General features: G+C 39.8%; 2 protein-coding genes across 4 annotated transcripts; one reads left to right on the top strand and one right to left on the bottom strand.

The window, feature by feature from the left end:
• Positions 1-3,417: 3,417 nt before the first annotated feature.
• On the top strand, positions 3,418-12,133 carry POMP (proteasome maturation protein). The gene is made up of 6 exons (XM_071553286.1): positions 3,418-3,476; positions 4,808-4,905; positions 6,205-6,265; positions 8,325-8,426; positions 10,293-10,386; positions 11,917-12,133. The coding sequence occupies exons 1-6, from the start codon at positions 3,474-3,476 to the stop codon at positions 11,982-11,984; spliced, it is 426 nt and encodes a 141-aa protein (XP_071409387.1). The 5' UTR covers positions 3,418-3,473; the 3' UTR covers positions 11,985-12,133.
• A 2,533-nt stretch (positions 12,134-14,666) lies between these two features.
• Positions 14,667-27,517, bottom strand: SLC46A3 (solute carrier family 46 member 3). 3 transcript variants are annotated; one of them, XM_071553256.1, is made up of 6 exons: positions 27,053-27,517; positions 21,007-21,880; positions 20,533-20,616; positions 19,368-19,511; positions 18,929-19,085; positions 14,667-17,223 (listed from the first exon to the last, which is right to left on the bottom strand). In XM_071553256.1, exons 1-6 carry the CDS (start codon positions 27,242-27,244, stop codon positions 17,136-17,138), a joined length of 1,539 nt encoding a protein of 512 aa, XP_071409357.1. In that variant the 5' UTR covers positions 27,245-27,517; the 3' UTR covers positions 14,667-17,135. The 3 variants fall into 3 exon arrangements, with proteins under 3 accessions (XP_071409357.1, XP_071409375.1, XP_071409366.1); XM_071553274.1 differs by lacking the exon at positions 27,053-27,517 and having other exon boundaries at positions 21,007-21,669; positions 21,765-21,874; XM_071553265.1 differs by lacking the exon at positions 19,368-19,511 and having other exon boundaries at positions 27,053-27,512.
• Positions 27,518-27,865: the final 348 nt, after the last annotated feature.

Genomic DNA, 27,865 nt, shown 5'->3' with positions numbered 1-27,865 from the left:
ACAAGAAAGGACTTCTAAAGATCAGAGAAAATGTGTTTATTTTATTTGATTAAAAACAAATAAAAAGTACTTTCACTTTAACAAGTTATAACTGACTGTTGACAGAAACTAGTGAAAGAGTTTCCCAGTCCCACAGGATAAAGGTTTTCTTCTGATAGAGGTTCACGTACTCAGAACAGATTGCCCATTGATATGTCAAAGGAACTATATCTTGAAAACTGACAAAGCTGCATCAATACTAAAAAACATGAATATGAAGGCAAGTTTCCTTGGAGAACATACTCCCTTTGCTACTATTAAATGGGACTGATGGTGTAAATCAATAGGTATTTCTATCTTTCATTTCTCTATACATAACAGAGCTCTGTTTTAACACAGCAGTACAGATCCCAGAAGAAAGCTGGCTTCGTAGATCTCCTCTTCCATAGGCAGAAGTGGCTTATATGGGGCAGTCTTTGTCCCACCAGCCATGCTGTGCCTCTGTCGGGACAAGTTTTAAATCAGTTGGGTACATCCCTTCCAGAGGCTTCAGTGGTAAATGTACAGACCTCTCATTAAATAATGCCATGCTGATTTCCAGGCAAGAGAGATCTGAGTAACTGAAATAGGAATTTACTATAAGTCAGGCTTTCTAAAAGTTTGTTTAATGAGGTTTTTTGTTTGCCAATACCAATTTAACTACTAAGAGAGCACTTGAAAGAATACAGTTTTTAAAAATAGAGTAAACACTTTCCTCATTTCTAAAAGATAAAAGGATCCATAGTCTAAGGATTGTTTGGAACCTCAGTGAAGTCCCCCAGCTAAACCAAAAAGACCAGACTTCACATTCCAAAAATGTTGCAGTACAAAACATCCAGAAAATATTTGAAACAGTCATACATTTCAAACCTTCTCTACATAAAATAACGAAAAAAATTCCTAAAAAAATAGTAATTGGGAGGTTATCTTTAAAGGCAACACATGAAATTCATCATCCTATATTTACAGAATTAACCATTTTAGAGGAGCAGTAGTTATTTCCACACTAAATTCAGAGCGTCCACATACTCTTTAAAGAATGTCAACAAGCAAGAACGGCCTCTTTAGCAATTGCAGTCACTACATCTCACTTTCTATGCTGTTTCCATCGGCCTGGAAGATGCCTTCAGGCAGACTTCAGGCAGCAGCACTTCCTGCGGGGTGCCGTATGCTGGGGCTGCTGTGCCTGGCGCATTGCCTGTGGACTCTTGTCTTCACTCTGGTGAGTCCGGTGCTGTGGCAGCCTTGAAATCACCTGCAACACTGAGGGCAGCCATGCCCTCTGCTTCTGAGCAGTTGAAGGGCATATTGCTCACCATGGGCTCTCATGTCTGATCAAAGGTTTGGTCAGCCTGACAACTGTTCATGTAACTCATATTAACTTGCAGTGGGGCTGCAGAGAGGAATCCAATCACCTACTGCTGAGATGTTTACTGTAAGGTCATTAAAACAAAGTTGGTTGTGAAAGAAATCAATCCTTGCTCCAATTCGAAATACTTGGTAATCTGATGAGAAAAATATGTGTGCGATTTGTGTTTATGTCTGGAAGTTTTCCCTAGTGTGAAAGCCTTTAAAGGAAAACCAGTTCTTTCTTGCAATGTATGTTCTTTTATGTTATGCAGCCTAGACTGTGGATCGCAGTGATGTCAAAAATGTACACGGAGTGATTGCATCCTGTCTGTGTCCTGCAAGAATGACTTTGAAAGTTAGATGTTTCATCTCTACAGTCATATCCTGATCAACAAACTCAGTCAATAAATAAATACATTTAGTGACAAACCTAGCTTTTTCTGTATGCTGCTGTTAAACAGGAACTTGATTTGTTTTTTGTATTCACATCTATTCTATAATGATGAATCCAGCACCACAATAACCAAATACCCATTATAATTACAAGATCAGAGAAACCTTTGTGGTACTCATTTTCCTAAAAATGATTTAAAAAGACCTAGTCCTCTATTCTCTTTTCTTTCTTTTGAAGATTTTGCTTTAAACCTAAGACCTAAATACAAAGGGACAGAACTTTGGTTGAGAATGTGTTTTTTTTTAAGATGTGGACGGATTTTACCCAAGAAAGAGGAAAACAAAGTATAAAGTGTATAAATTTTTCAGACTTTTTTCCCCCCCAAATCTAAGTGCCCCTAAAACATATATAAAATTCCTATTTAAATACTACATTTCAGTGCAATATGTGGAGTTTAATTGCCTCATGCAAAATTTGTAACACCAGGCTAATTTGGGGCAAAGTCTCAAAGGGTTGAATTAACTACAGGTCGTAGAAGAAATACATAAATTGATATCCCAGATACACATCTGGAGCTATGCACTGAAATCTGTGGGTTGAAATCACCTGATCAGCAGAAAGTCTTCCAAAGTTCTTTAAGGGCAAGTTCATACTAATTATGTTAGTGACTATTAATACCTGCCTACTAACACAGCAGCTTTTATCCCTCATTCTCAAAACTCATTTCCAAAGATTAACCTGCTGCACGTCCATCAGTGTTGGTTGCTGGCAGAAGACCAAGGGTTCCAGGACTGCCTCAGCTCTGTGCCAGGGCAGTGCACCCCAACACCTCATGCTCACACAGCGCTGCCCAGGGAGGATCCACAGCCCATCCAGCGCCTGAGACCATGTTTACCTCTGGAAGCATTGCTGCATGGTTTTACTCCCTCAGGCTGTCAGCAGTGATGCTGTTGCAGTCACCCAAGCAGATTTTGCCGTCTGTGGCCAAGTGGAAGAGGATGGGTTTGACTAAGGAAAGCTCTCCACACCAGACACAACGCCATGGCCACCTTGGCCTACCATGGCACCATGTCAGTAACTCCAGCTCCTGCCTGGGGCCAGGGCGGTGGTGAGACAGCTGAGTTTGGTGGCAGTTGGGAACAGCCTGGAGTTTTGTCCTGGAGAAGAGGCTCAGGGGTGATCTCGTCACTCTCTACAACTACCTGAAAGGAGGGGTCTCCTCTCCGAGGGTGCGAGTAACATGACGAGAGAAAATGACCTCAAGCCGTGCCAGGGGAGGTTCTGGTTGGACACTAGGAGGAATCTTTTTACGGAAAGGGCGATTAAACACTGGAACGGGCTGCCCGGCGGGGAGTCACCGTCCTTGCAGTGTTTAAGGAAAGCCTGGATGTGGCGCTCAGTGCCAGGTGGCACGGCAGTGTTTGGTCGTAGATTGGGCTCGATGATCCCAGAGAACTTCTCTAACCTGAACTGATGCTGTGAGCAGTCCGTTCATTCTGAAACCCCGAGCCAAAGAGGTCCCAGAGCTGGGACCCCGGCCCTCCCCGGCCCCTTTGAGGCCCCAACCCTGGTCCTTCCCGGCCCCCTCCCGATCCCCTCCGAATCGCCTCCCGGTCCCTCCCGCCCCGCGCGGTGACGGCACGCGCCGGGGGCGGGGCGGAAGTGGGCGGGCGGCGGAGGCGGAAGTGGCGGAGCGTGTTGGGGGCTCAAGATGGTGAGTGCGGGCGGGTGGCGGCTGTGCTGGGCGGGAGCAGGGCCCTGGCCTAGCCCTGGCCCTGGAGCGGGGCGCACCGGGCCGGACCGCACCGCACCGCATCGCTTCGGACTCGGCTGCCCCGCCCCTGCCCTCCTTCTCCTGTGTCGGTGTTGCCGGTGGCGGCGGGGCAGTGCTGAGTCATGGGGGTCCGGCGTGGCCATGGCGGGCTTCCTCCTGGGCGCGGAGGGCGTCTGGCGGCAGTGGATAAAGCCCTTCTCCTGGGAGCGGGGCGGGACGGGAAGCCCCCGCGGTCCCCAGGGGTGCCCAGCCTGCCGCAGCCCGGGGCAGGGAGCCCCCGCCTCGGCTCACCGCGGTGGGCAGCAGTGGTGGGACCACCTAAGGCGGGCCGGGCGCTGCTGTGTCTCAACAGTGTTTTGGGGTGTGTTTACTGGTTTTCTCCTTGCGTTTGACTTTACCGTTGATGTTCCCTCTTGTCACCCCCCCCTAGGTACTGTGTCTCTTTAATGCTTTCACTTACAGCAGTCTCAGAAAGGTCTGGTTAGTATTGAGCGCGCTAATTGTAGATGCTTTATATACTTGTAACAACAGGTATTTTAGGGCTGTCTTATAGCTCTTTTGTTATTGAAGATTAACATGGTAGTGCGAAAGACCTTAACTGTAAGCCTGAGCTTTCTCTTGGATCTGACAGTGCTGCCAGAGGTAACTCCTACACTGAACAGCTGATTACTGTCACCTTCCACAATTTATTCTAGATTGACTGTTGGTGGAGAATTTGTATGAACAAACCTAAAATTACTTTTATAAAATTGTGGTGGTCTGGGTTAACATGGCTTTGCTTAGTATGTCTGTGGACTTCTGGTGTTCTGCTGTAAATTGCTACTTTTCCTTTGTTCCTCCAGTTAGCTGGCATACTAGAATGCTTAAGTACACCTTGTCCTCTTTATGACAGCCTCAAACCGTGGCTATAATCAGTTTTATCTTATTTGACTATGTCATATTGCAGTACACAAGGGAATGTTCAGACATGTTCTTTTCTGTCCTGTCAACTTTTAGGACCTACCATCTTCCTTTCCATCCCTGTAGCACAGGGTGGGAATGAACAAGGGGTAATTGCAAGTTTTATCTGTTTCAGCCAAATCAAAAAAATGTGTTATCAGGATCTTTAACTCTTATCAGACTCTCTGAAAGAATTCTAATTTATTGTAGTCTGGGCCTTCCAGGAGAACTTTAAGGAGTCTTTGACCACTTTTTTCATTTGCCTGGCCTAATGGCCCATACAGAAGGGGTCTGGTTCTATTAAAGTAATCCTTGCTTTTTTGTTGTTCCAGAATCCCAGAGGCACTGCTTCTCTGTTGAAGGATAGTATCCCATTTACTGAATTTTCAGCTTCTGGGCCATTTGAAGGTCATGATCTTCTGCGCAGAGGGTATGCGTTACATTTGTGTTTTGATTTGTGTCATAGACAATGTTACACCTCAGACACAGGAAGAAGGTATATCTTAATGTTGACTTTTTAAAGAAGTTTCTTGGAAGGTGTGTCACAAAAGTTGAAGCTTAAAGTGCACATATTTGATCAAATTCTCTTTCAGGCATAGATTTTCTGTGGAATCTCCTTTCAAGTGGTAGGTAACATTGGCAGACTGTAGGGGTGAGTGTAAGTGTATCCCTTAAGGAAAGCTGTTTGAAGTTCTACCTTAAAGACATCAGAGCTACCTGGAGTATGTGTGGTGGCTTGTGACCAGTGAGAGGCTGTGGTGTATGTAAGGTGAATTGGTTAACCAATTCTGTGGTAGCATGTTGGATGTGAGAGTGCATAAAAGGTGTGGTTATTACTGCGTGAGAGGTAGATCTACAGTTGTCATAGGAACTTGTAGGAACTAACTTCTTCTATTATGTGCTGTGAAGAGCTGTCTGTTAATCTATCTTGAATAAACTCCCTAAGTTGTGAGCCTTCTGATGAAGCCTTCTGATGTCTGCTGTGCCTGAGCTCTTCTGACTGTTTGTCCACAACCCAGCTCGGTATAAGGGGCTCCCCTATAGCAGACTTTTACCTCTGTGATGCCGCTCTTTACAAAAGAGACGATGAAGTGTATTAATAATTGTGAAATATCTGCTAATTTTAATATACATGTTTGTAAGTCATGTTTTAATTTCGGTGGTCAATGTTTTAATTTCAACGTTGGTACAAAAAGTAAAAGTAACACAGTAAAAAGAGTGGGCTTGTGGTTTGCCATTTTACGTGAGGGAAAACGGTGTAGATTCATTATTTGTATCTTGGATAATGAATATAAAATAAGTTCATGGAGTTTAAAATGCTGGTAATACAGCTAAATAGTGGGGAAGATATGTACAATATCCCATTGCAAAAGGTTGGAGACCTTAAGAGACAATGTAGCTTGGAAATAATTAAATGCATTATGTTTTAATTTTTAAAAATTTTTATCTATTTCTGAATAGAATCAAGGAAGAAACACTGTCATTCTGTTTTGTCAAGCGCAAAGGAAAAAGAGTGCTTGGAATTTAAATTATTTTTCTTCAGGTGATGCTGTAGTTACAGGTCTTATTTGGTGCTTCAGCATTAAGTTGGTGTTTTTTTTCTTGTGGTTCCAACTGTGCTAATTATTTGTCTCTGTGGAGTGATGTTTGTATCTGAGGTTAGTTTTGGAATGCAATTTAAACAAACACTCCAATTAATTTGAAGGGGTTTTTTTACTTCTTTTTCTAGTTTTACAAGTGTGAAAAGTGAATTGCTGCCCAGTCACCCTCTGGAGTTGACAGAGAAGAATGTAAGTATAACATCAAATGTCGCCACCTTCACTCTAGGCTAACTACAAAGCTCAGTTAAAAATGCAGTTACCTGGACTGCTTTGTGCAGTAACAAGTAATAAGCAGGGTCTTGTCTTTAACAGAATAAAGATATTCAAAATATTCACATATTTTTTATACAAATAACATTTTTGGCAAAGGTATTTATTGTTAACCTCCTACTTAGGACTCTTTCCAAGTATATAAACAGGCTTCCAAGTAGGGATTTGTGCCCTAAGGTTTAGTCATCTAAAAGTTACCAAGTATGCAGTCTCTGCAGGGAGGTGAGAGGCCCACCTGAGTGCTCTGGAAGGCTGATCCTCCCAGAGGTTTACCATATATCTTTATTTTCAGACTTTCAGTCTGTGAATACATATATATTTTTCAATAAATTGCTTAATCCCATCGAAACATTTTACACATCCAGCTTGTCATAAGTGTGTGCAATCTTGTCTGGCTTAGTCATCACTTGTGGGCCATTATGAGTGGTCTGTGGAAGGTAAAGGGAGAGAACTTGACAGCCCTGACATGTGATTGAACTGGAGGTGGTCTCTAGTGCCTCTTTTGTTTGCACAGAAGGTATGATGTATCCAATGTATCAAAATGTCCTGAAGCAAAGACATTATTTGGATCTAATGTTTCAAATTGCTAAGTTAAGCAGCATGACAAGGTCTGACTCTAATGTGTCATACATTCTAATTTTAACCAGTCTTAGTGTTGCCTTGTCAGAGCTGTTTGCCAGTTGTTTGGGTTTTTTTTAAACTGACTGCTGTGACTAGTTTTTAACTGTTCTTGCTGTATAGAACCTACATAATTAAAAGATCACATGCTAGAGACAAATTCACAGAAATACTTAAAACAGGCCATGTGATCCTCTAAGAAGTATATGGATCTTCTAAATCGTTTTTCGCACATTTTGTTTGGTTAGTTTTTCTGTAAGCTTATGGCCAATTTATCTAAGAATTATTTTCGTGTATATTTGAATGGAAGAAGACTTTCCTTAGCCTAAGAGAGTTATGGTTGTTTTTAGTACCATAAATTTTACAAAGGTTATTCAGGTAGCACTAGTAGACAGCAAATGTTTCTGCTATCCAGAGATCCTTACCGTTACAGAATAAAAGAAATGGAAAAATAATGTGAACAGAGTTAGAATTTTGGGATGGGGGATACAAACAGTATTTTCTGCTAACTTTTGAAAAGCATTCCATATATGTTGGTATGAAAAAAATCTTTATTATGCCTTTGTTTTGCATTTTCCTGTTGGTTTTTGAGATCCCCTCTCATGTATGGGTTGATATTCTCAGACTAGTAGGCTTTTGTCATGATGATTGAATACAGGTTTCAGAATAAGAGATTTATGTTTTTTGGATTATTCAAGCTTAAGTTTAATGAAATATAACTTACTTTTGTGAACTTCAATATTCATGAGCGAGCACTTTCTCTTTAAGAGACCCCTCTACTAAATAGATTGTCTTACTCATCAATTTTAGAACAGTTGGTAAAATTATGAGCTTTCATTTGCTTTTCAGACTCATACAGGGTATAAGTGATGCTCTGTCTTCCTACTTGATCAGAAAAGAAGTATATCAAGTGTTTTCAAGTAGTATTTGATGGCTAAGAATGACATCAATTGTGGCTTTTAAGTTTGTGATCTTTAAACCAGACTTAGCTTCCTATTAATCTGGGAAATATTGTAGTACAGTAGTGCAAAACTGTACCACTTGGTGGTGTTACATGTCCTGATTATAAAAAAATAACAAAAAAATTGTAGTAACTATTTTTATATAAGAATTTTTATTTTAACTAATAACTGTTAATTTGGAATTAAATCCAGCAAAAAGCAATTTCAGTTTTTTAAAACAAATCTTATTGCATCACTATCTTTCTTGTACATTTGAGGCACATATGATGGTATTACTGAATTTTTTACATGCAAACTTAGTAAACAGATTCATTTAAGTAGGATGTCACAAAACTCATTCTATGGCTGTACTTGAAAGTAACTTTTTTTAAAATAAAAATCAATGTTGTTTGTGATAGTTCCAGTTAAACCAAGATAAAACAAACTTTGCCACGCTGAGGAATATTCAAGGAATCCATGCACCTTTAAAGCTGCAGATGGAATTCAGAGCAGTGAAACAGGTAGGCATTTTTATCCAACTGGTATAACTTAAAGCACTTGACAAATGTTTATTTTGGAACATGCTTTCATAGAGACATCTTTCTTTGAGATATCTGATGTTTCCAAAAGAAATTAATTCACTGGACTGCTTTTATTAAAACCAACTAACCAAACACTGCAATTATTAGTTTTTGGAAGAGGCAGTATGCTAAAACCTTTCACATGCTGTTCTTTTACTGATTATTTGGTGAAGTGGTAACTGCTCCAGCTTTTCTGTGGACTAACTTCCTGTCAGCCTTCAGAGAAAAGCAGGAGGAATTGAGTATTAATTCCTAAAATTCTCCTTTGTGGAAACGTATGACCTTCATGAGAAAGGATCTCTGCACCTGTAATGAAAAGGGACTTAGAGGTCTGAAGTAGGGAGTGATTTGGGAGTGGATATAGAGGTATTGTGAAAGCTGAAATAGAGAATTTGCTGTGTGCTTATTGTTCCACAGCCTTTGTTGTAGTATCAAGGGAGGTGTACAGGGAGTTGAGTTCAAAGGTTTTAACTCTGAATTGAGAAGCTGAGTTTGTCTCCCCTTCCTCCTTTTCTCATAGGATGGAGAGTGGCTGGAGAGAGGCTGACTTTGTCCCTTAGGAAACACGGAAAGCTCATTTGTCCTAGGAAACGTTTTTGGCTTGTTGAAGGTTTTCAAGTTGTTAAGAGTTGGTTTCCCAGTGAGTTAGAGCAATTTCATACTCCCTTGCAGTGATCAGGTGCTACTGAACTCCAGTGAGCTGCATTAAACTTGGCAGAGGTTACTGGTCCTGAAGATCTGAAAGTCAGACAGGACATACGAAAACATCACTTGATCTCAGCTGTCCTCTCTTGTCAGGAAAAAATGTTTACTTAGGTTAGCACATTGTAGAGAACAAGGGAGGTGAGGACAGCCTGCTAGTGTGTCTCCACAGATATTTTTGGGGTATGGGTGGAGAAAATAAAGTGATCAGAAGGCTTTTCGCTTCCAGATTCATATTGGGTATATGAGTACTCTTGTGATTTAATGTTGTTTTTTTAAGATGTTTGCTGAATAATTCTGAAAATTCTATCAGTAGTGATTGTGCAAATTTTGGACTTACTTGTGTGTAGAGATAGGATAATGTTATGATTGTAAAGTATGTTCATGGTGTAACTGAAGTATCTCTACTCCATTGTAAGTACAGATGTGCCATTCTCAGAATATTTAGATTCTAAATGCTGTGTGTACCACTTGAAATGTTTTTGGTTATACTGTGGGTGAAGTGTACAGAAAACTGTTGAAAGTAACTGGGAGTGGACTTGAAGCCTAAGAATTGGTGGGGATCAGAGAAATAATTAATGGTTTATTATTTAATTAATTGCAAAGAGGATTATATTTAAATGTCAAAATCAATATAGCTCTTTCACTTAGATTCCTGACTTCTGTCAGAGATGCAGGAGACTTAGAATGTAGTTTCCAAACTCTGCAGTATACACCAATTGCCCAGTAATGACCTCCCGAGTGTGGATGTGTTTGTTGCAGTGAGTCTCTCTAGCTTTATGTGGTAGGAGCTTTATAGTTTTATGGAGGAGAAAGAAAGTACTTCTAAGTGCAGTATTTGCTGTAGTAGCTATACTGCAGTGAAAGTTAAAATCTATTGAAAGACTGTTCTTTTCAAACAGAAACAATAGAAGATGGTGGTGTTAGGTAGGTTTTACTACTTGCACAGGCCAGTAGTTCTCTTATTTCAGCATTGTTTTTAAAGTAAGGACTGACCTTGCATGTTGATTTTTCTCGGTCACTTCAGACTGAGAAATCCAAGTATGCATGCTTTCAATTTCAGACTTGCAGAAACTTGAACTTCTGCTTGAACTCTTTTTACAGGTCCAGCGTCTCCCTTTTCTTCACAGTTCAAACATGGCACTGGATACTTTGAGGGGAAATGATGGATGCATTGGTTTTGAGGATATCCTTAATGGTAAATACATTCTGGATTTAGTGTTATGGAAACATTTAAAAATTTGGGAGCTGTGCAGTTCGTTGCCTTTACAGAACAAGAGAATTTAACTTACAAAATACAAAGAACAGAGTCAATTCCTAAAAGCAAAGAAGCACTCACTGGAGAAGGAGAAATAAATGTGGTTCAGCTGCTAGTTCTGTGGAAATTACCTTGAAATATTGAGTAATCCAGTATTTGCTTGTAGTCTTGGTTTATAAATCAGTAGAAAATTGTGCACTTACTTTGTATACTTGTTTCCTCAGAAACATTTAACTACTTGTGCAGATTTTGAGGAGCAGAGGTTACAAAGATGCAAAGGTTGTATCAGTTCTGTAATTAAAGAGAAAAAAAGGCCAGAGGATACAGAACTAATCTGTAAGGGGGGGGGAAGGCTTGCTCAGATTAACCCTATGTATGGGTTGCAGGTGTGTGGTGGTCTGCTCACTGCATGTGGAAAAAAATAAACTGGAAAAAGCAGGTTTAAACAATTTTTTTTCTTTCTAGCTGGTACTTAAGGACACAGAAAGAGAGAGTATTTTGAGGTGGGACTGGAGAATAGAAATAGTTGGGAAGATAAGAAACTGGAAATAATGGAGAAGTAACTGGGAATCTAGAGGCACAAGGTGAAATTCTGAGATGAATTTACAGGGAACAAGGGAAGGAATCCTAGGCTACTGTGGTTCAGTGTGGGTACAGCAATGTTGAAAATAACTTTTAGGAAGTTGGTTTTTTACCATTCTCACAGCAAGTATTTTTGTTGTCTCTGGAGGAAACAGAGGCATTAACATGTCTTATTTATGGAAGGAAAACACTGATAAACCTATAAAGGAAGGTGTGTTTCTTCCAAAGTACAGTCACAACCTGTCTTCTGGCCTTTTTTTTCATTTTTAGATTCTTCAAATTTTAATATTTTGTATGGAAATGAAGTTCATGCTGTCAGTATTGGTCTGTCTTGTCCTCTGCACATTCCTTGATAACCTTGGAGTACAGTGGCTAATGTCAGTTGTACTGTACAGAATGGAGGGAATCTCAGAAATAGTCAAGGACGTAGAATTTCTGTGAAATTAGGCAGCTGAGTGGAGAAGAGAGACCATGAGTATATCCCAGCTAACAGAAGGGAGGAATCTGAGCTTTTATGGTACAAAGAAGTTGTATTGGAAAGTGGTGTAAGGCAAATATAGAGAAAAACTTCTGTCAGATGTGAGTTCTCTTAAACACAGAACTAAATCAGCCTTGAGATTCAGGCTATGGGAGTCTGTGCTCATGTGGAACTGGTTGGTTTTAACTGAAGTGTGTGTGTGTCCTTATGATGATACATGTATTTGTAATCTGATCTATGCTTTGGGTAGAGATTTCTGAGTTACAGAGCTGCATTATGCAACACTGTCAAAAATCGGTTAAGAAACTTGCACTAAGCATTAAAATGAAAAACAGAAGTTTATATTCATAGTTATTGTAGGTCTCTGTAGCTTGGTAAAAGCCTCATGCTGTCAACTTTTCTTTTTCCAGATCCTTCACAGAGTGAGGTTATGGGAGAACCACACATGATGATGGAGTACAAGCTCGGTTTGTTGTAACAAAATATACTTCACTAAAAGGTTTTGTGTGTGTCTTTCTACTGCAGATCTAAGTACACAATACTAAATTGACACTCACAGTGTTAAGCAGTCCTACAGTTATCATTTGCCTTCCTTGATGAAAAGGCACATTAAATGTTTAAAGTCTATGAATTGTTCTGTGCTTGTTGTCAATCATGTAAATGTCCTGTAACAAGGTAGTTTAAATGTCTCTTCATACACTGCTCAGGACAATAGCTTCTTAAATACGGAAATGCTATATATGTACACAGGAAATCAAAAAACACCCATGCATTTGAAAACTGACTACTGTAGGTTAATGCATTTAATGGATGTTCTTGCAGAAGACCTTAAGAGGGAAAGGAAGGTATTTGCCATTGAGTAACTCTTTGTTCATGAAAATTTCCTTACACTTTTTAAACTATTCAATAAAACTTTGCTATAAATACTGTTGTGTTCCAAAATATATTTAATCATAAATCAAGCATCTCTTACCCGTGACGCAAACAGTGTTGTTTCTTTTTATTGCATTATCTTTAAGGACCTTTAACTTCTGCACTACCAATGAAATCCTGATACATACATTATATTCCCCTCTTGACAGTTGTTTATGAGTGAGCAATTAAGTTTTTGTGTAGAATTGGAAGTATTGCTGTAAGAATAGAGTTAAAGGTCTAGATTTTTTCATGTGTGTCCCTGAGAGGATATTCTGGTTTCTGAAAGTAGAAGCAAGTTCTACTGGAGTTAAAAGAGATGTTTCAAAATTTATTTCTAAACATAATCTGAAAGCGCTCCTAGATCTAGGTATTTTAGTAAAAAGAAAGAATGGAGGGCCTAGTTATGAAAGTACCTAATAAATCTGCTGCAGTGAGAACATGAAGGGAGAGTGGTACAAATAAATAATTTTATGTTTACAAAAATCAGATCTTAATTAAGGGAGAATGAGAAATTATACTAAATACGCTTTTTAAAGAAGCAGACCACTGAAAGGGTTTTTGTGTGCTTAATTTTTTTATTTATTAAATTCAGAGTTGTAACAATTCTTTCTGATGTCATACATGTGCGTATTTAAATATGAATCCTGCAAGGCAGCTAATGTGACATATTACAAAAAACCCTCTGTGGTTCAAAAAATGTCTGCTCTTGTCAGATGTGGGGAGTTTGAAATAGTATTCAGCAGGTTTTAATGACTTGGTTAAATTTCTAAGTGCACTTAGTGTTCTGTTGCAGATAATTTTAGCAGAAAAGTTGCTATAAACCTCTTTCCATAACTGCAGACATCTCTTGTGCTTTTCAGTGGGCTTTTATAGCTGCTACAAATTCCCTATCCATGTGGGCCAAGCCTCTAGCTTCTGTTCAGTAAATTTCATAGTGCTTTTACGTGCAAAACATTGCAGCAAATTAGAAATGTTAAGATAACAGTGGAAGACACTTAACTGGTGGTTTTATTTGATTTTATATTTAAACTTGTTTCACTTAAGTGAAGCTTCTAAAATGAACTTTCACTTGAGACTTGCAGAGAGTAAAGGCTTGTGCTATGCAGTACAAGCAATTTCGTTTGTGGGGGGTTTTTTTGGCCTTAGGGCGGTTAAATGTAGAATCAATAAAAGAAACATGTAAGCATTAGATCTACTCCCATGCTTGTGCACAGCTGTCCTGGTCCTTCTGTGGGCTGATAAGACTGTGTTGCTCAAGGCTTAGGCCAGAAAGGCTGAGGGATTACCTCGCCAGGTCTGGGACAAGTTAAGGTGCAGGCATGGATTTTCAGGTCTGCCTTCCTGCCAGCACTGTTCCAGAAAACGGAGCATCCAATAATTGTACACAGTTATTGGTACCTTACAGCTCCCCACTTCGGTGTATCTATCTGGTTGGCCTTTGCTAGAGTTGGTTTAAAGATGGCTTCTGCTGCATCTGAGCAAAATTAGATTAAGACAAGTAATTTAGTAGACTTCCTCATTAGTCAAGAACCAGATGCAGATTGGTTTTGTTCAACAATTAGTATACATTTTAATAATCTTGGGTGAGATCAAGCCATATTCAGAGCCAGGAAGTTGCACTGTTGATGTCTGTAACGAAGCTAATATTAGAGATTTAGCCAGGCTGGAAAGCAAATAGTTCATGTAAGACATCCGTGCAAGAATATATGCTGTTAATAAAAGTATTGGGAGTCAAACAGGACTGAGACAAAGAGCTTTTGAGATAAAAAGGAAGGGTTATGCTTAGACAGCCCTGCTGGGGACTGGGCTTCCTGCCTTAGCCCATTCTCCTCATTTTGTACAAGCCTCATTCTGTAAAGCAGGTGCTGACAGAGCAACCTGCAAAGCCACGCCAAGCCTAGGCAGTGGAGCTGGGATAGACCCAGGTTGGGCAAGGGGAGGAAAAGGCTTCCAGATCTACTGCTATACAACGCAAGCCCCCAGCACGACTTCTTGCAGGTGGCATGCTGTCCCTGTTCTGCAATTCCCTGCTTCCTCTTGGTGCTGATGTTCTGGGCAGCATCCTTTCCTCTCCCCAGGTGCAAGAGGGAGGCAAAAGTATATCTACCTGCTCTGCTGTTTGTTATGACCACAAAAGCATAGATACCATAGTATTGCTTGGTTTACACAAGCATTTTTCCACCAATCATGCTATTTGCAGTTTGTCAAGATTTTAGAACATGCAAGAACCACACGTGCAACAGAGTTTAAAAAAACAAACTTCATTATTACTTTATGTCAAAATAATTTGTATTATACACAAATAAAGCAAATATTATAAACTTAGAGGATTTTGATTTAATAATCTGAAGCATATTAATATTGGGGCTTCTCAGCTTGCACCACGCTGGGCATTTTAACACAGTTCATATCCTTTGTGTGTTATGAATTTACAGCCAGTTCTAAATGCTCCTTCTACCAGAAATACTCTGCAGCCAGCCTGTGCTTTGTACAGTAAAATGAAACCATGACAAAGACATTCCTGAAGTGTCTGTGCTTGTCCTCAGTTGGACTGATACATCACCACTGTGGAATGGGCTCACTTTGTTGCTACTTTGAGTGCTAGCAGAGGTATGCACTGAAGAAGAGAAAGCAAAGGCCCCTTCTTCCTTTATTTCTTCCAGGCAGTTTTCTGTGAAATGGTTAATTTCATAAAGCCTTACATAATTGCATAATGAAGAGGCAAGGAAGATAATATAACCTTTGTGCTGAAATCCTTCACATCAGTGTTAATCTCTCTACAAGTACTCATTATGTTTTGGACCCACTGATTATTGTAGAACTCGACCCACAAGTTGGCAGCAACTTGGGCACCTCAAAGGAGGAGAGTTAAGCAGTTTTATTTTCTGGCTGGTTTCTAAACTACCAAGGAAAAGCTAATGATCTTTAATTGCCAACATCAGTCTTGGTTGTTCAGGACAAGTGTAAGAGCTGGCTATGGCTGTTAGCTGTGTGAACACTTGTTCCCCCTGCCCTGGATAAAGGGTACTGTTTTCACCTGTGATGCACAGGTAGTGGTCTCCTGAACAGTGCAAGCTCTCCTTTTACCTTATCTAAACCCTCTCCCAAATTTCTCTGTGAACACAATACATAGCTTGTAAACAATGCAATTGTTCAATTATAAAGGGCCTACAATTGTCTAATCATGATGTGGTACTATTTTTTAGTGGAGTACCACTGTCTAGTTGTGCAGGAGTACCCTGTTCATATGATGGGTATCAATGGCTGTAAGCAGGTCATCAATTATACAGCACATGCTGTGTCTGCATTTTTATCCTCTGCTGTGTGCAAGTCATTTCCCACATTGTAGTTGCTTTCCTAGAGGCTTCCTTCTTTAAATGTGAACTACTTTACATTATTTTGACTTCTCTACCTAATCTGTTTTGGGGGACAAGTCACAACTCTCAGAGATCAGAATAGTATTGGTTGTTGAACTTAAAAAATTCAGCGCATGGGAGTGGTCCTTCACATGGTGTTGTATTTACACTTCTACTGTGCATTCCAGAAGCTAATACTCAGGATAATTTCTACTGAAAGATCTCAAGGAAAAAGGTGAGGGGTCAATGCTGAAACTAGTTCCCAGGTTTGGCAGTCTCACCAGTTTGCACTGTGGCCCTGGGCATGTCACTTATCCACTCTGTTAATTTCTCTCTCTATGCAGTAGGGAGGAGAGTATTTATTATAGATGGATGTTCTTAATAGCATTTGTAAAGTGCTTTGAAGATGAGAAATGCTCTTCAAGTGCTCATATAATTATGCTGCATTAGTTGTGAGAGGATTAGATTCATGATTCAGATTTGGTCACCTCATTTCAGTTGTTAAAAAAATAAAGATCCACTGATAAGAAATGCTATTACAGCTTTTCACTAAAAGAAACATTAAGTACCAGCTTAATAAGAAAATATCTGTGACAAAAAATAGAGATGTCTATATGCAGTCCCTAATATATGGAAAATGCTAAATGTGCAATATGGCCTCAGCAAAATGTAGGCACAAGCTGAACTTCACACTCTCTAAGCTGAAAATTTTCTGAAAGGTCTGAGTGAAAATCCATTTTAAGAAGTAAATCACAGGCAAGGTCCACACATTGTATGTTATACTTAGGCAAACACTCTCTGGCAGCTGCAGAGTAGTAAGTCTGCTTACAGCAGGTGTTAAGTACTGCCTCCAGTTTGGTTGCTTTCTGAAAAAACTACCTTTAACATTAGTAATTTTAGACAGGTTTGGGAGCTTCACCATTAAGACAGGCCTTTTAAGATGAACACAAGGACCACATCCTCAGCTAGCATAAGCTCCAGTGGCTTTAGCAGAATTGCCAGCATCCTCTGAGCTCATAAGCTTATCTCTGTAACCTCACTTAGAATGATGCAAGATATATCACAACCCACACCTGACATCCTCAAACTTGAGAAAGGGTAAGTGGAAAGAGTATCATCCTACCTAGTTTTTTCCTTCATATTGAAAGCAGTATTATAATCTCAATTGCCAGCCTATTTGCATAGTTAATAGCTACCTTTAGTCAAGTGCTAAAAGACCAGGTAAAGAGTGCTACCAATTTAGTGCTTATTGCTGCAGGGCCACTTGGAGATTGTGTTATCTCTATGGTCTCTGCATGACATAATGGTGTCTGCCATCTCATGTCAGAATAGAAATTCCAGGTATGTGGATACTTTGTTCAACTATCAGCACTCTCTATGCTGGATACTTCTTCAGGTACCAGCAGAGCCAAGTCCTCCCCATTCCAGCTTGTGCACAGAAGCCAGCTGTAAGACAAAGATAAGACAGATACTTTTAGTTGAGATAGTTACATATAGCATGCTGATTCAGCACCAACAAATGCACTGATAGCTCTGTACAGCCATATTCTGTGGCACAAAACTGTTGATGTATCTTAGTAAACAAAAGCAATGACACTACTTGTCCTCATTACACAAGTCAGACAGTATCATTACTGCTGACTTTGATCAAAGTACTAAACTACTATCCCCATTACAGACTGGAACAACTACCTTTTCTACTCTTAAGCAGTAACATTTCATGACACTCTCAAAAGAAAGGTTCAGAGAAAGGTTATTCAAAGTGTCTGGTACCTGAAACACTAATGACAGAAGGTAAAGAAAAATAACTTTCAAAAATCTATGGTGGTGATGGACTAGAGTCCTGATTGCAGGATGGACTGATTGATGGTGTCTGCAGTTAGGCAGGTACAGACTTGAAATTATGTGAGATGTTCTAAATCTACAGCATTATCATGGCAGTTAAATGCCTCCCTGACATCTGATCCTATCAGATCTTGGAAGCTAAGCAGAGTCAGCCCTGTACTTGGATGGGAGACCTCCTGGGAATGCCGGGTGCTGTAGGTTCTAGTCCTGAGGACTTCACTGTCACGGTCCAAGCTCACTCAGCCATGGCAGATGAACCTCAGGACTTAAACCATGGGGCCAGTTCTGCGCACGCTGTGCCTGACCTAAAAAATCCACTGCGCAGGCTGGAAGGGCACACCCACCTGGGGAAAGCCCTGCCCAGATCTTCGCTTGCAAAGCCTGGCCATACAGCATTATCACTCCTATTTAAATCTTAAAATGCAGCTGGTATAGACATAAAAGGTGACTGAAGTGAAGTCTAACTACTGGGAAAAAATACTTAGGTCTCTAGCAAGAGAGCCATTCTCTTAAGGAATATATCTTTCCTACCTGAATATAAATATATCTAATGAAAAGTGATCTTTCTGTCATACAGATTTTTGTTTCAGCATCATAAAAAGAAGTAATTTAGACTGGAAATAGCAAAAAGTGACCTTTGCTTTTATGAGTACTTAGAATCGATTGGGTTGGAAAAGACCTCCGAGATCATCAAGTCCAACCAAACTTGTGAATAATGGTATTTCATTGTCAATATTACTAGATGGTCACCAGATATGACTAGACACAGCTGCTATAAATGCCTGTGTTTTAAGCATATCTAAAGGCATTAAAATCTTTTACAGATTTTAATGGCACTGCGTCACAAGGTACTCATGACCAAAGACCAGAACAGAGAGCTTTCCATTAAATTCACTGAGTGATTGGTCATGTTTATAACCCTAAAGAGCATCTAGAAGAGCTCAGATTGCAAAATTAAGCTCATGCATTTCAAGTGATCTGTTACTTATGTTCTTTGTGAAAGGCTTTCCTGCAAGAAAGACCATGTAAAGGTCTCAAAACCAAGGGAAGGAACACACATGCAGTCAAGGCTATGGTGTATCCCACTAGCAGTACTTTCAGGGTAGACTTCAGCTTCGGGGCATTTCACAGCATAAGGCCAAGGAGAGGCTGGATCAGAGAAAAAGTGTGAAACTAGAGCTACTACAGCACACTAAAAACCAAAAAAGTTTGACAGTTACCACTTTAAACCATTCAGTTTCAACTCATGTCAAAACAGAAATTACTCACAAAAGCAGTCAGAAGCACCCTCCTGATCTGTACTTACCACAGGACAGATAGTGGAATTAGACAAAGACCTGCTGACAGGAGGAAGCTGAAGCCTGAAAACCACGCAACAGTAGTTGCATAGAGAATATTAAAAACTGAAAGTGAAATAGTGCCAGTCACAACTTCTAAACAGGCAATACAAGCAAACACGGCACCTGCCAAAAATAAATAGGTGAATTACAAACAAAACAAAATAAAAAAAAATGAAACAAAACCTCCTTAAAGTACTGAAGTTTTTAAACATGTTTTGAAAGATCAATCTATTGACAGTATTTTTGCAAGTATGCTAGTAATAAGCACTAGAGCATCATACTTTGCTATGGAAATGTCTTGTGTGGCAACTCCTACAAAATGCTTGTTTTTTAAATGAAAAAAATCAAAATAAAACATTTTGCTGATGCAAACCAATTTTCTTTGCTTCTATTCTGTCACCATACCTACTTTCTTGAATCCGCTCATCACATGCAATTCAACCTGTTCATCCTCACTATGTTCTGCACATCTCCATCCTTTACCCTTCCAATTCTCTTTTGCATTCTCACTCTTCCCTTTCTTGCATCTTCCTTCTCTAATCTTCACTCCTACATGTGGAAAAGACTGACTCAATGAAGACTGCTGGTTCAGCACCTAACTGTCTCCTTCTCATTTTTGAAAGGAAAGAAACAACATTTTTTGGACTCAACTGCCCTTTGGGGTGGCAGCCTATCCCATAATTTTTCTGATCTGCATTTATAATCACAGAACCATAAACAAGATCACAATATGTAAGCAGAAAAGGATGACAAGAAGCAACCTGATTCCTACATCAAACTACTCAAGTACTCAAAGCCCTGACGAGTGCCAAGAAACTGAAAAACCGGAGCTCTACGTTTGCACAGCTAGTAAAAAGAGATCTTTGTTTTAGAGTACAAAGATCAGCCTTTTAAAAAATAAAACCAAACAATGCAGGAGAATGTTTCTAGAAAGTATGTTTCCCAAAATCTGGAAAATACATGCTCTCCAAAAGCAAAATATGGGATGCTAGAGCCACATTTTGAGGCCTGACATGTTTTTTTCCTGTGTTTCATATAAAAAGGACTTTGAGAAGTAATACATTACATTTTTTGGGACACGTTTAAGAAGAGACAGGCAGCTGTGAAGACGGATTCCTCCATAGCTGAAGATCCAAGTGTAACTGTTTTCAAGTGCTTTGATGTTTGAACACCTACTGCTTACCTTTCTAAATTAGTAAATGTGACATTAACTAAATAACAGAAATATATCTTTCTCTGCATGTCAAAATCTTGTGAATGTAGAAGCCCTTGTGAAATCACATTTGTACAAATCTTGAGTGTTCTTCTCTTTCAAGTTTCCCATGGTCTTTATTTTAAGAACAGTATTTCCTTTGAAGGTTGAAACTTACAGCAATTTTTAACATAATGTTGTTTATATTAAATTCAGAATCAAATGCCATTAATATCAAGACATGGGGTCATATTATATCATACTTGAAAGAAAAGCAGCCTTAAAACACCAGTACAGATCTGTTTGTTTAAAGGTAATCTTGGTGCACCCCTATTCTGAAATACCATATTTTACTGTTTAAAACCAAATTCTACTCACCCTGTTCACCAGTGAGAACCACTTTTGACAGCATGGATCGGAGAACAGGAATAGGCATAAAGCAGAACAAAGATGGCACTCTCACTGTAAAGCAGTCATGAGATATTGAAGAAATTAAAATCCAGGATTTTGCACATACATTGCAAATAAATTAGTCATATACTTTTGAATGGTTAGTTCCCCAGAGTAAAAGGCAACAGAAAAGAAGTGCACTGAGACACCATTATACAAGCACAGAGAAATTAATAAATATATTTGTATGGCACGAAAACCAAATCATAAGCAAATAATTCTGTTCTCTCTCCACAAACTTCATCTTTTAATCAAATCAGTCTGATCAACCATGTATATTTTACCTCTCTATAACCCTTTCAAGACAGTACATCCAATATCCAATAACTGCATTTGCTACAGATAACATAGCAGTATTTTCATAAATATTGTTGACCATGGAACAATTGATTCTGAACTTACCTAAAAACATGAGCAGGGTAGTTTTGGCAAAGGCAGCCATGATCATTCCTCCAATGTAAGAAAATATCCCAATAAAGACAATATAAATGTCTTTGAGACATTTAGAAAATAAGTACACTCCCAAAAAACTGGTCAGAGAGACAGAAGTGAATGCAGCAGCTCCATATCCAATGTACACTTCATTCCAGCAGAGAGGCTCATCCAGTTCATAGAGTGTAAAAAGCGAACTCCCACCAAGCATAGTAAACATGTAAGTCATAAATGCAAAAAGTAACACAATTATTAAAATTCTCTTTTTATAAGGGGCAGTTTTAAAAAGCATGTACACTCCAGAAAACGTCTCTCTAAGAAGTTCTTTACAGGAGTCTGGTGCCTCATGCTGGAATTCAGATACACCTACGGTGTCTTCCAGAAAAAATATAATATAGATGATATTAATGACATGAAGCAGAGATGCTGTCACAAATGTCCATGTAAAACCTATTCCTCTTAGAAAGTAGCCAGATAAGAGTCCTGCTAATCCAGATACAACTCCAAAAATTAAATCCACTACAGCTATTCGTGTTGTTTTCTGCTTCTCATCATGGCACACATCTGCTATAAAAGCAAAGCCTCCTCCAAGGAAAGTTGCTATACTCCCAAATAGTCCAGTAACAAATGCAACTGCAAACAGGACAGAGAGTGACAAGGAAAAATATGATATTGTAGTGAGGCTAATACCAGCAATCAAAGCTCCCATTGATGGTAAAACTAAAGACCTTTTGTGTCCCTGGCGATCCCCATTGGCTACAATGACAAAGGCAACTATAAGGCTGGGAACGGCCCCAGTTAAGTCCAACTGCATATTAAAAACAGAGGCTTTTTCTTGAACTTCCTGCAAAGAGAAATAAAAATAATTGTAAATACTGTAATACAGTGGTGAAAAAAATCTGTAACAGTATTACTTACATAACTTATTGGTATTCAATATAATGAATAGCACAGTACATGCTTATAGGTTATAAATGATATTATTATTAAACCTAATACAATGTAATTTTATAATATTCCATGACATTATGATATGCTATGTAATAATAAAATACAGTGCATTACTACATCTTTGTAAGAATGCACTATATTACAGTAATCACTAATACAAAGGAATGGCATAGTCAGACTCCTGCTTTTGTAATTTGATCTTCATTATTCTTCAAACATCCCTTGTTATATTTTAAACCAAAACATACTTCTTAGGACACAGTCTTATTAATACTGTTGACAGAGAAGTTTCAATGGAGACAAGACAGTAATTCTTTTGACCATACATTTATAAGAGCTGGTACTTACACTGTAAGTATCTCCTTCAACACAGGGTATAGCAAAAGGACACTGGGCTATTTTAGTACTACTCAGAAATCAGTAGTAAACCAGTCTGATTGAGGAACACAACCCATGCTCCCTACTCACCAGGAGGTCATTTTTACTCACAAATATTTCTACTGAGGGGGTTACAAGAAACAATTCATGGAGTAGAGCACACTATGCAAGCAAACAGATGAGGATTTGCTCTGACGTCCCAGTGTACAACGCTGCTACTACTACTACTACCACCAATAATAACAACTACAAATGTGAAATACAGCATTAAATATTACATTCACTCACAGATATGTGAATTAACTAATTCTGCAAACACTGTAAAACTCTGTTTTCAGAAACTGTCCAAATCAGTGATGTCTCTATACATATGCTACAGTAGGTATCACACAAGGAACAGCAGCTAACACTATAACAATAAACTGTAAACACTCACTATGGGGAAAATTTCAGAGTTCTTTTTAACAGAAGTGTAAAAATCAAATGTAGCTGTAAAACAATCATTTAACAGAACACGAATGGCTGCAGAAAAAAAATAAAGACTAATTTAAAAAAACCCACTCTTGTTATGAATCCAGCTGCTAAAGGACACTCAGCAAGCTAGTTGAGATCTTGTTCATAGATGCAGACCTGACAGACAGCAGACACAACAGCCCTTTCAAAGAAAACCATCTCATCAGACGGAATAGCAGCAGGGGAAAAGGAAGTAACTTTATTTGCACAAATCCTTTATAATCTGTAAGATAAACTTTTAAGATGCAGAGAGTAAAGTCACACTGAAAATTTTCTTGAAGTTTTCTGAGGCATAACACTGACTTGGGCAGGGGTTGCAATCTTCAATCAGTACCAGGTATAGCTGTGTAAGTCTGCCCACACCATTCTCAGCCTGTGTTCAAGCCATCTATATTCCATGTATCCCTCTGTAGTTAACATAATCCTGACCGAGTTGCATCCAGAAAGGTGAAAAAACCCCAAGAACTTACAAAAATGTACTTGGGGCAATTTTAAAAGCTGCTGAATGCTTTATGAATTCATATGTATATTTATAGGCAAAGACCATGACTTTCTGGTCCAATATCTTCCTGTTTACAAGATACCAGGTTTTATTGAAAGAGGAAAATTCAACTGATCCTGAAGTCCTCAAGGGAAGCCTTCAAGATCCCCAGTGTTATGAAGTCTTTTACTCTCTTCTCTTATGGTGTCTGACTACCTGAGGATTCATTATGTCCTACTGGCATGTCCTACTGGCCAGCACTGTTTTCACCCTGGAAAGGTCAAAACCATGAAGACTGAACAAACTGAGATGGAAAATGTTATTCTGATCTTAAACTCCCCCACTGATGACAAAGATAATTCTATGTAGTTGTAGACATCACTTCTTTACTAGGATCATCACGTTCAAAGACATGAGCATCAAACAGATGATACTGCATTAAAAATAAAGTTAAATGTTATATCATCTCAATCCACATTAACCACATAATACAAATTTTATTGCCAAACCATAATGAAGTGTAAAACTGAAGGAATAAAACAGCAAATACTTGGGTGTCCTTATTTGGGAAGAAGTTGTGCAACATAAGGAAAATGGCTACACATCCAGATACCACAAATGACCATAAATTGCTGACATAAAAGACTTGATGCCTTCTGACAAGAAGACTAGAAGACAGAAGTACAGGAAAACTCCATTTAGAGTACAAGGCATGCAACTACCTACTTTATGGTTTAATAAAGCCAATGAAAACAAATATAGAAAATGACAGGTCAAACCCTCAGCTGTTTTTAAATCATGTAACTCCATTAAATAATCAATGGAACTACATACATCTGAAGAGAAAGGTCTAGTTTTTAACCTGCAAATTCACTCTGAAATATTACTCATGATGGACAGAAAGAGAGTTTAAAATCACTGACTTCAAAATTAAAAGAATGAAAATGAAGAGGCAATTAACTTACATAAAGATTAAATTAAGAGAGAAGTGCAGTGCCTAGAAATTGAACAATGTACAGGACATGATAAACTGACAGGCTCATAATATAAAAAGATAATACTGAGTAGCAAAGGAAATTGCATTGATTGGCTAACAAATAAATGGGATGATAAATCTCATGTTTAATGATTAATTATATAGCTCTTTCTAAGATAATAAAAAAGTATTATCCAAACTAGTGATCAGAATGCTTCAGCTTGTATTCAAATAACCTTTGGACTTACTTTATTATAAAATGACTAATTTTCTTCAAATTCTAAGAAATAATTAATCTGTATGCTGCGAAGACTATACATTTTGAATTATATTCTACCTCTTTTTGCAGGCTCCAAGTGATTTTTGTCCCCAATTTCTGTTTACATTTTTTTTAAATAGATGAGATTACTATAAAACTTGTTCATTCTCAGAATACAGAGACTTACACTAAATTAACTATTAAAGGGAGATCTGCTTCTAAAAGTTAATGCCAAGCTGGTTCTCTTGGGAACACTCCCAGCAGCAACATCTATAAATGTATGGCAGTTAGGATGGTCTTGGAAAATCCAGAACATGAACTTCACACTTCCTCAGGAAAGGGCTTGGACTTAAGTTACTGGATCTACTAGCCAGTAGATCTACTGGCCCAGTTACTCTCTGGCCCATACACAGGACTATTACTCCGCCGAGACCAGTTTCCACTTAAACTAATGGGTGTTTCGAGAATTTAAATTCTTACGCTATGGTAACAAGCATGGCATAAAAAATGAAGGCAAGATACCCAGACAAGAGCGTAACTGTTCAAAAGCTCATGCCCTGCTGGCAGTCACTGAAATGGAGTGAATGGAAATAGGGCAGGAAAGGGAAACTAAGAAGTTCTGTTGGCCATTATTCAACTGCTGTCTCAAATATCAAGTTAATTATACTTTGCAACCAAAAGACCTGCAATGTGTGAATTCACCACTACATCAATCGAAGATGTTATCTAAACTTCAGCAGAAACTAAGCCTGTGCTTCAGCGTTTTGGAAAAAGAACTATGAAGTGTTATATCCTGAACCATAAGTGATGGTAATTTGAAAGACAGGTTGAATATGGGGAGTTGTAAAACACAAAAATGTTTGTGAAATGTAGGTTTCTTGATGGGCTCTGCAATTAGAACTGTATGCATCACTTATGACTTTCCTAGAGTTGCTTGTTCTGTATGGGAAAGTGCACAGCATCAAATGGGGAACTAACACTAAAGAAAACCACAAGCATTACTCAGACAATAATTGGTTATTACCTCTGTGGGTCTGTCCAGAAGGCATGCTGGACTGCAATTCTATTGACCTTTTTACTTTCACATTCTTTCTACTAAGCCCAGCTTCTGTCACATGATGAAGAACCTAGGCCACACTAAAACCCCTGAATTATTTATTCTATCTCCTTCGATGAAAGCACGTACCATTAAAAATATTCTTTTATATATGACAAATGAGGCAGACAAGCTCAAGTGTTCAGTCTTGCACATATGCAGCTCATCAGAGATTCAAGTATGGGATGTGAGCAAAAACTTTCAAGTGCCACCTTTTCAGCAGCATAAGAGAATGTCAGACTGTTTCCATTAACTCCACCTTCTGTGTATTTAATACTCTGAGTCAACTACTTTTATGACCCTATAGTGGTTTAATCTTCCACTTAATCCAACCCAACTGCCAGTTGTTGTTGACAAGGATGGTTCTGTTGTCTCTCTTTTGGAAATATGTTCCCTTTACAATTCCCATGCTAGGCACAGCAATCATGTGGCCAGAGAGTGTGTCAGAGCAACATACTGCTTAACACTCAAAAAGCAACAACCTCAAAACAAGAGATGAGCTTTCTGTTGAATCAGTGCCCCACTCAAATTCAAACCGCAACCTGTAACTGCAGAATTACGACGTACAATATGTGGGGGGAGAGGGAAAAGGAAGATGGAGTATGATCATCTCTTCTGTTGGCAGCTCATAGTTAGCAGAATAGAAGCATTAAAACTGCAGTGGAAGTCAATGGAAGAAATACCAATCAACAACTAGCTGTCCAGCATGCTGAATTATGAAAAAGTGCTAAAAATGTAACAGACTGTGGGATGCTGTCATTTCAGCATCTTTGCATTTCATCAAGGCAGACGAGTACTCTGAATGGTAAACCATCAATTATGTTCGACTGTGCAAAGATCAGTTAAATTTTTTTTCACATGTTAAAAATACAACCCTTTTTATTTTCATCTCCCCTGTTCCTCATTCTTGTAATTCCTCTGAAATATATTCCAAGCTACACCTTATTCCTCAAAAGTACAGGACATTTGCCAAACTCCACAAGGCTACTAAGAACACCAGGAGCCACAAAGACAACTGATGGCTCATAAACATATGCACGATGGTCGCTGGGAGGAGGAGCCTCCAGTTGTACCCACTGTAATGTCAGCCCAATGCCAATTTGGCCCCAGTCCTCTCAGGCGTCTTTGGCTACAATACGAATTTATCTCAGCATCTTCCTGGAGACAAATCTTTGTCTTTTAAAGCACTCCCCTTACCTACAGGGCAATATACGAGTAATGAGACAGTGAAGTGAGCGCAGGTTGCAAAGCCACAGCTTTTCTGTCTAAGGTTAAGTAGGGTTATAAAACAGGACGTCACGCTGAGGCAGCACCTCCTGGCTGCAAGTTTATTTACAATTGTTTTTTCTTCCCCCGTCTCACCTTCTGTTTGATGTAGGCCGGGCTGCTCTTATTCTGCTCGCAGTGACTGACATTGCTGTCGCTCACGAAAGTGGAGTTGTACTCCTGCTCCCACAGCCGCCGGTAGATGAACTGCTGCACCAGCGGGCTCGTCAGGGAGGACGCAAAAATGTAGATGAAAATCACGGGCTCCACGCACAAAACCTTCCTCATTTCTGGATGCGGGGCTCAAACCCTGTGTCAGGAAACAAACCGCAAGTCCTCACGAAGTGAAAGCCACACACCCGAGCCGGCAGCCCGCCCTGCACGGGCCACCCCCTCCGCCAGCCCCGGCCCCCGCCCGGCCGCGCCCCCGCCCGCTGTGCCCCCGCACGGTGTCCCGCAGCCGCCGGCGGCGGTGCCTGACAGCGAGAGGCGGGACCGCGTTCTCCCTCCGCGGGGGAGTGTCCCCCCGGCCCGTCACCGCCCCCCGGCCGCGGCCGCAGAGGGAAGGCACGGAGCGCCGCCATCTCTCGGCGGTGGGTGGGGCTGTGTCCCCGCGGTGTCACCCCCGCCGTGTCCTGGCATGGAGGCGGCTGATGCGCGTCAGGGCACAGCAGCAGTTCGGCGAGTTCAGCACCATGCCGAACGCCGCCGCCAGCCGGCATGTTTGGGCTGGTTACACAACCAGGATCTGCCTTATCAGCGGCGCTTTTGGCCTCGTTCGGCACCGCGACCTCGGCCTGGAGCTCGACCTGGCCCGGGGGATTACCCCGCTCAGGGGGTCAGCCCGCCCGGGGGGCGAAGTGGCCCCGCACCGGCTGAGGAAGAACCAGCGCTCTTCTCCGTCCTGCC

Source organism: Pithys albifrons, chromosome 1 (assembly GCF_047495875.1).
Source record: "Pithys albifrons albifrons isolate INPA30051 chromosome 1, PitAlb_v1, whole genome shotgun sequence".
Taxonomy (NCBI): Eukaryota; Metazoa; Chordata; class Aves; order Passeriformes; family Thamnophilidae; genus Pithys; species Pithys albifrons.
Note: the sequence above shows the minus strand (reverse complement) of the source record. Positions and strands in the feature narration are given on the sequence as shown.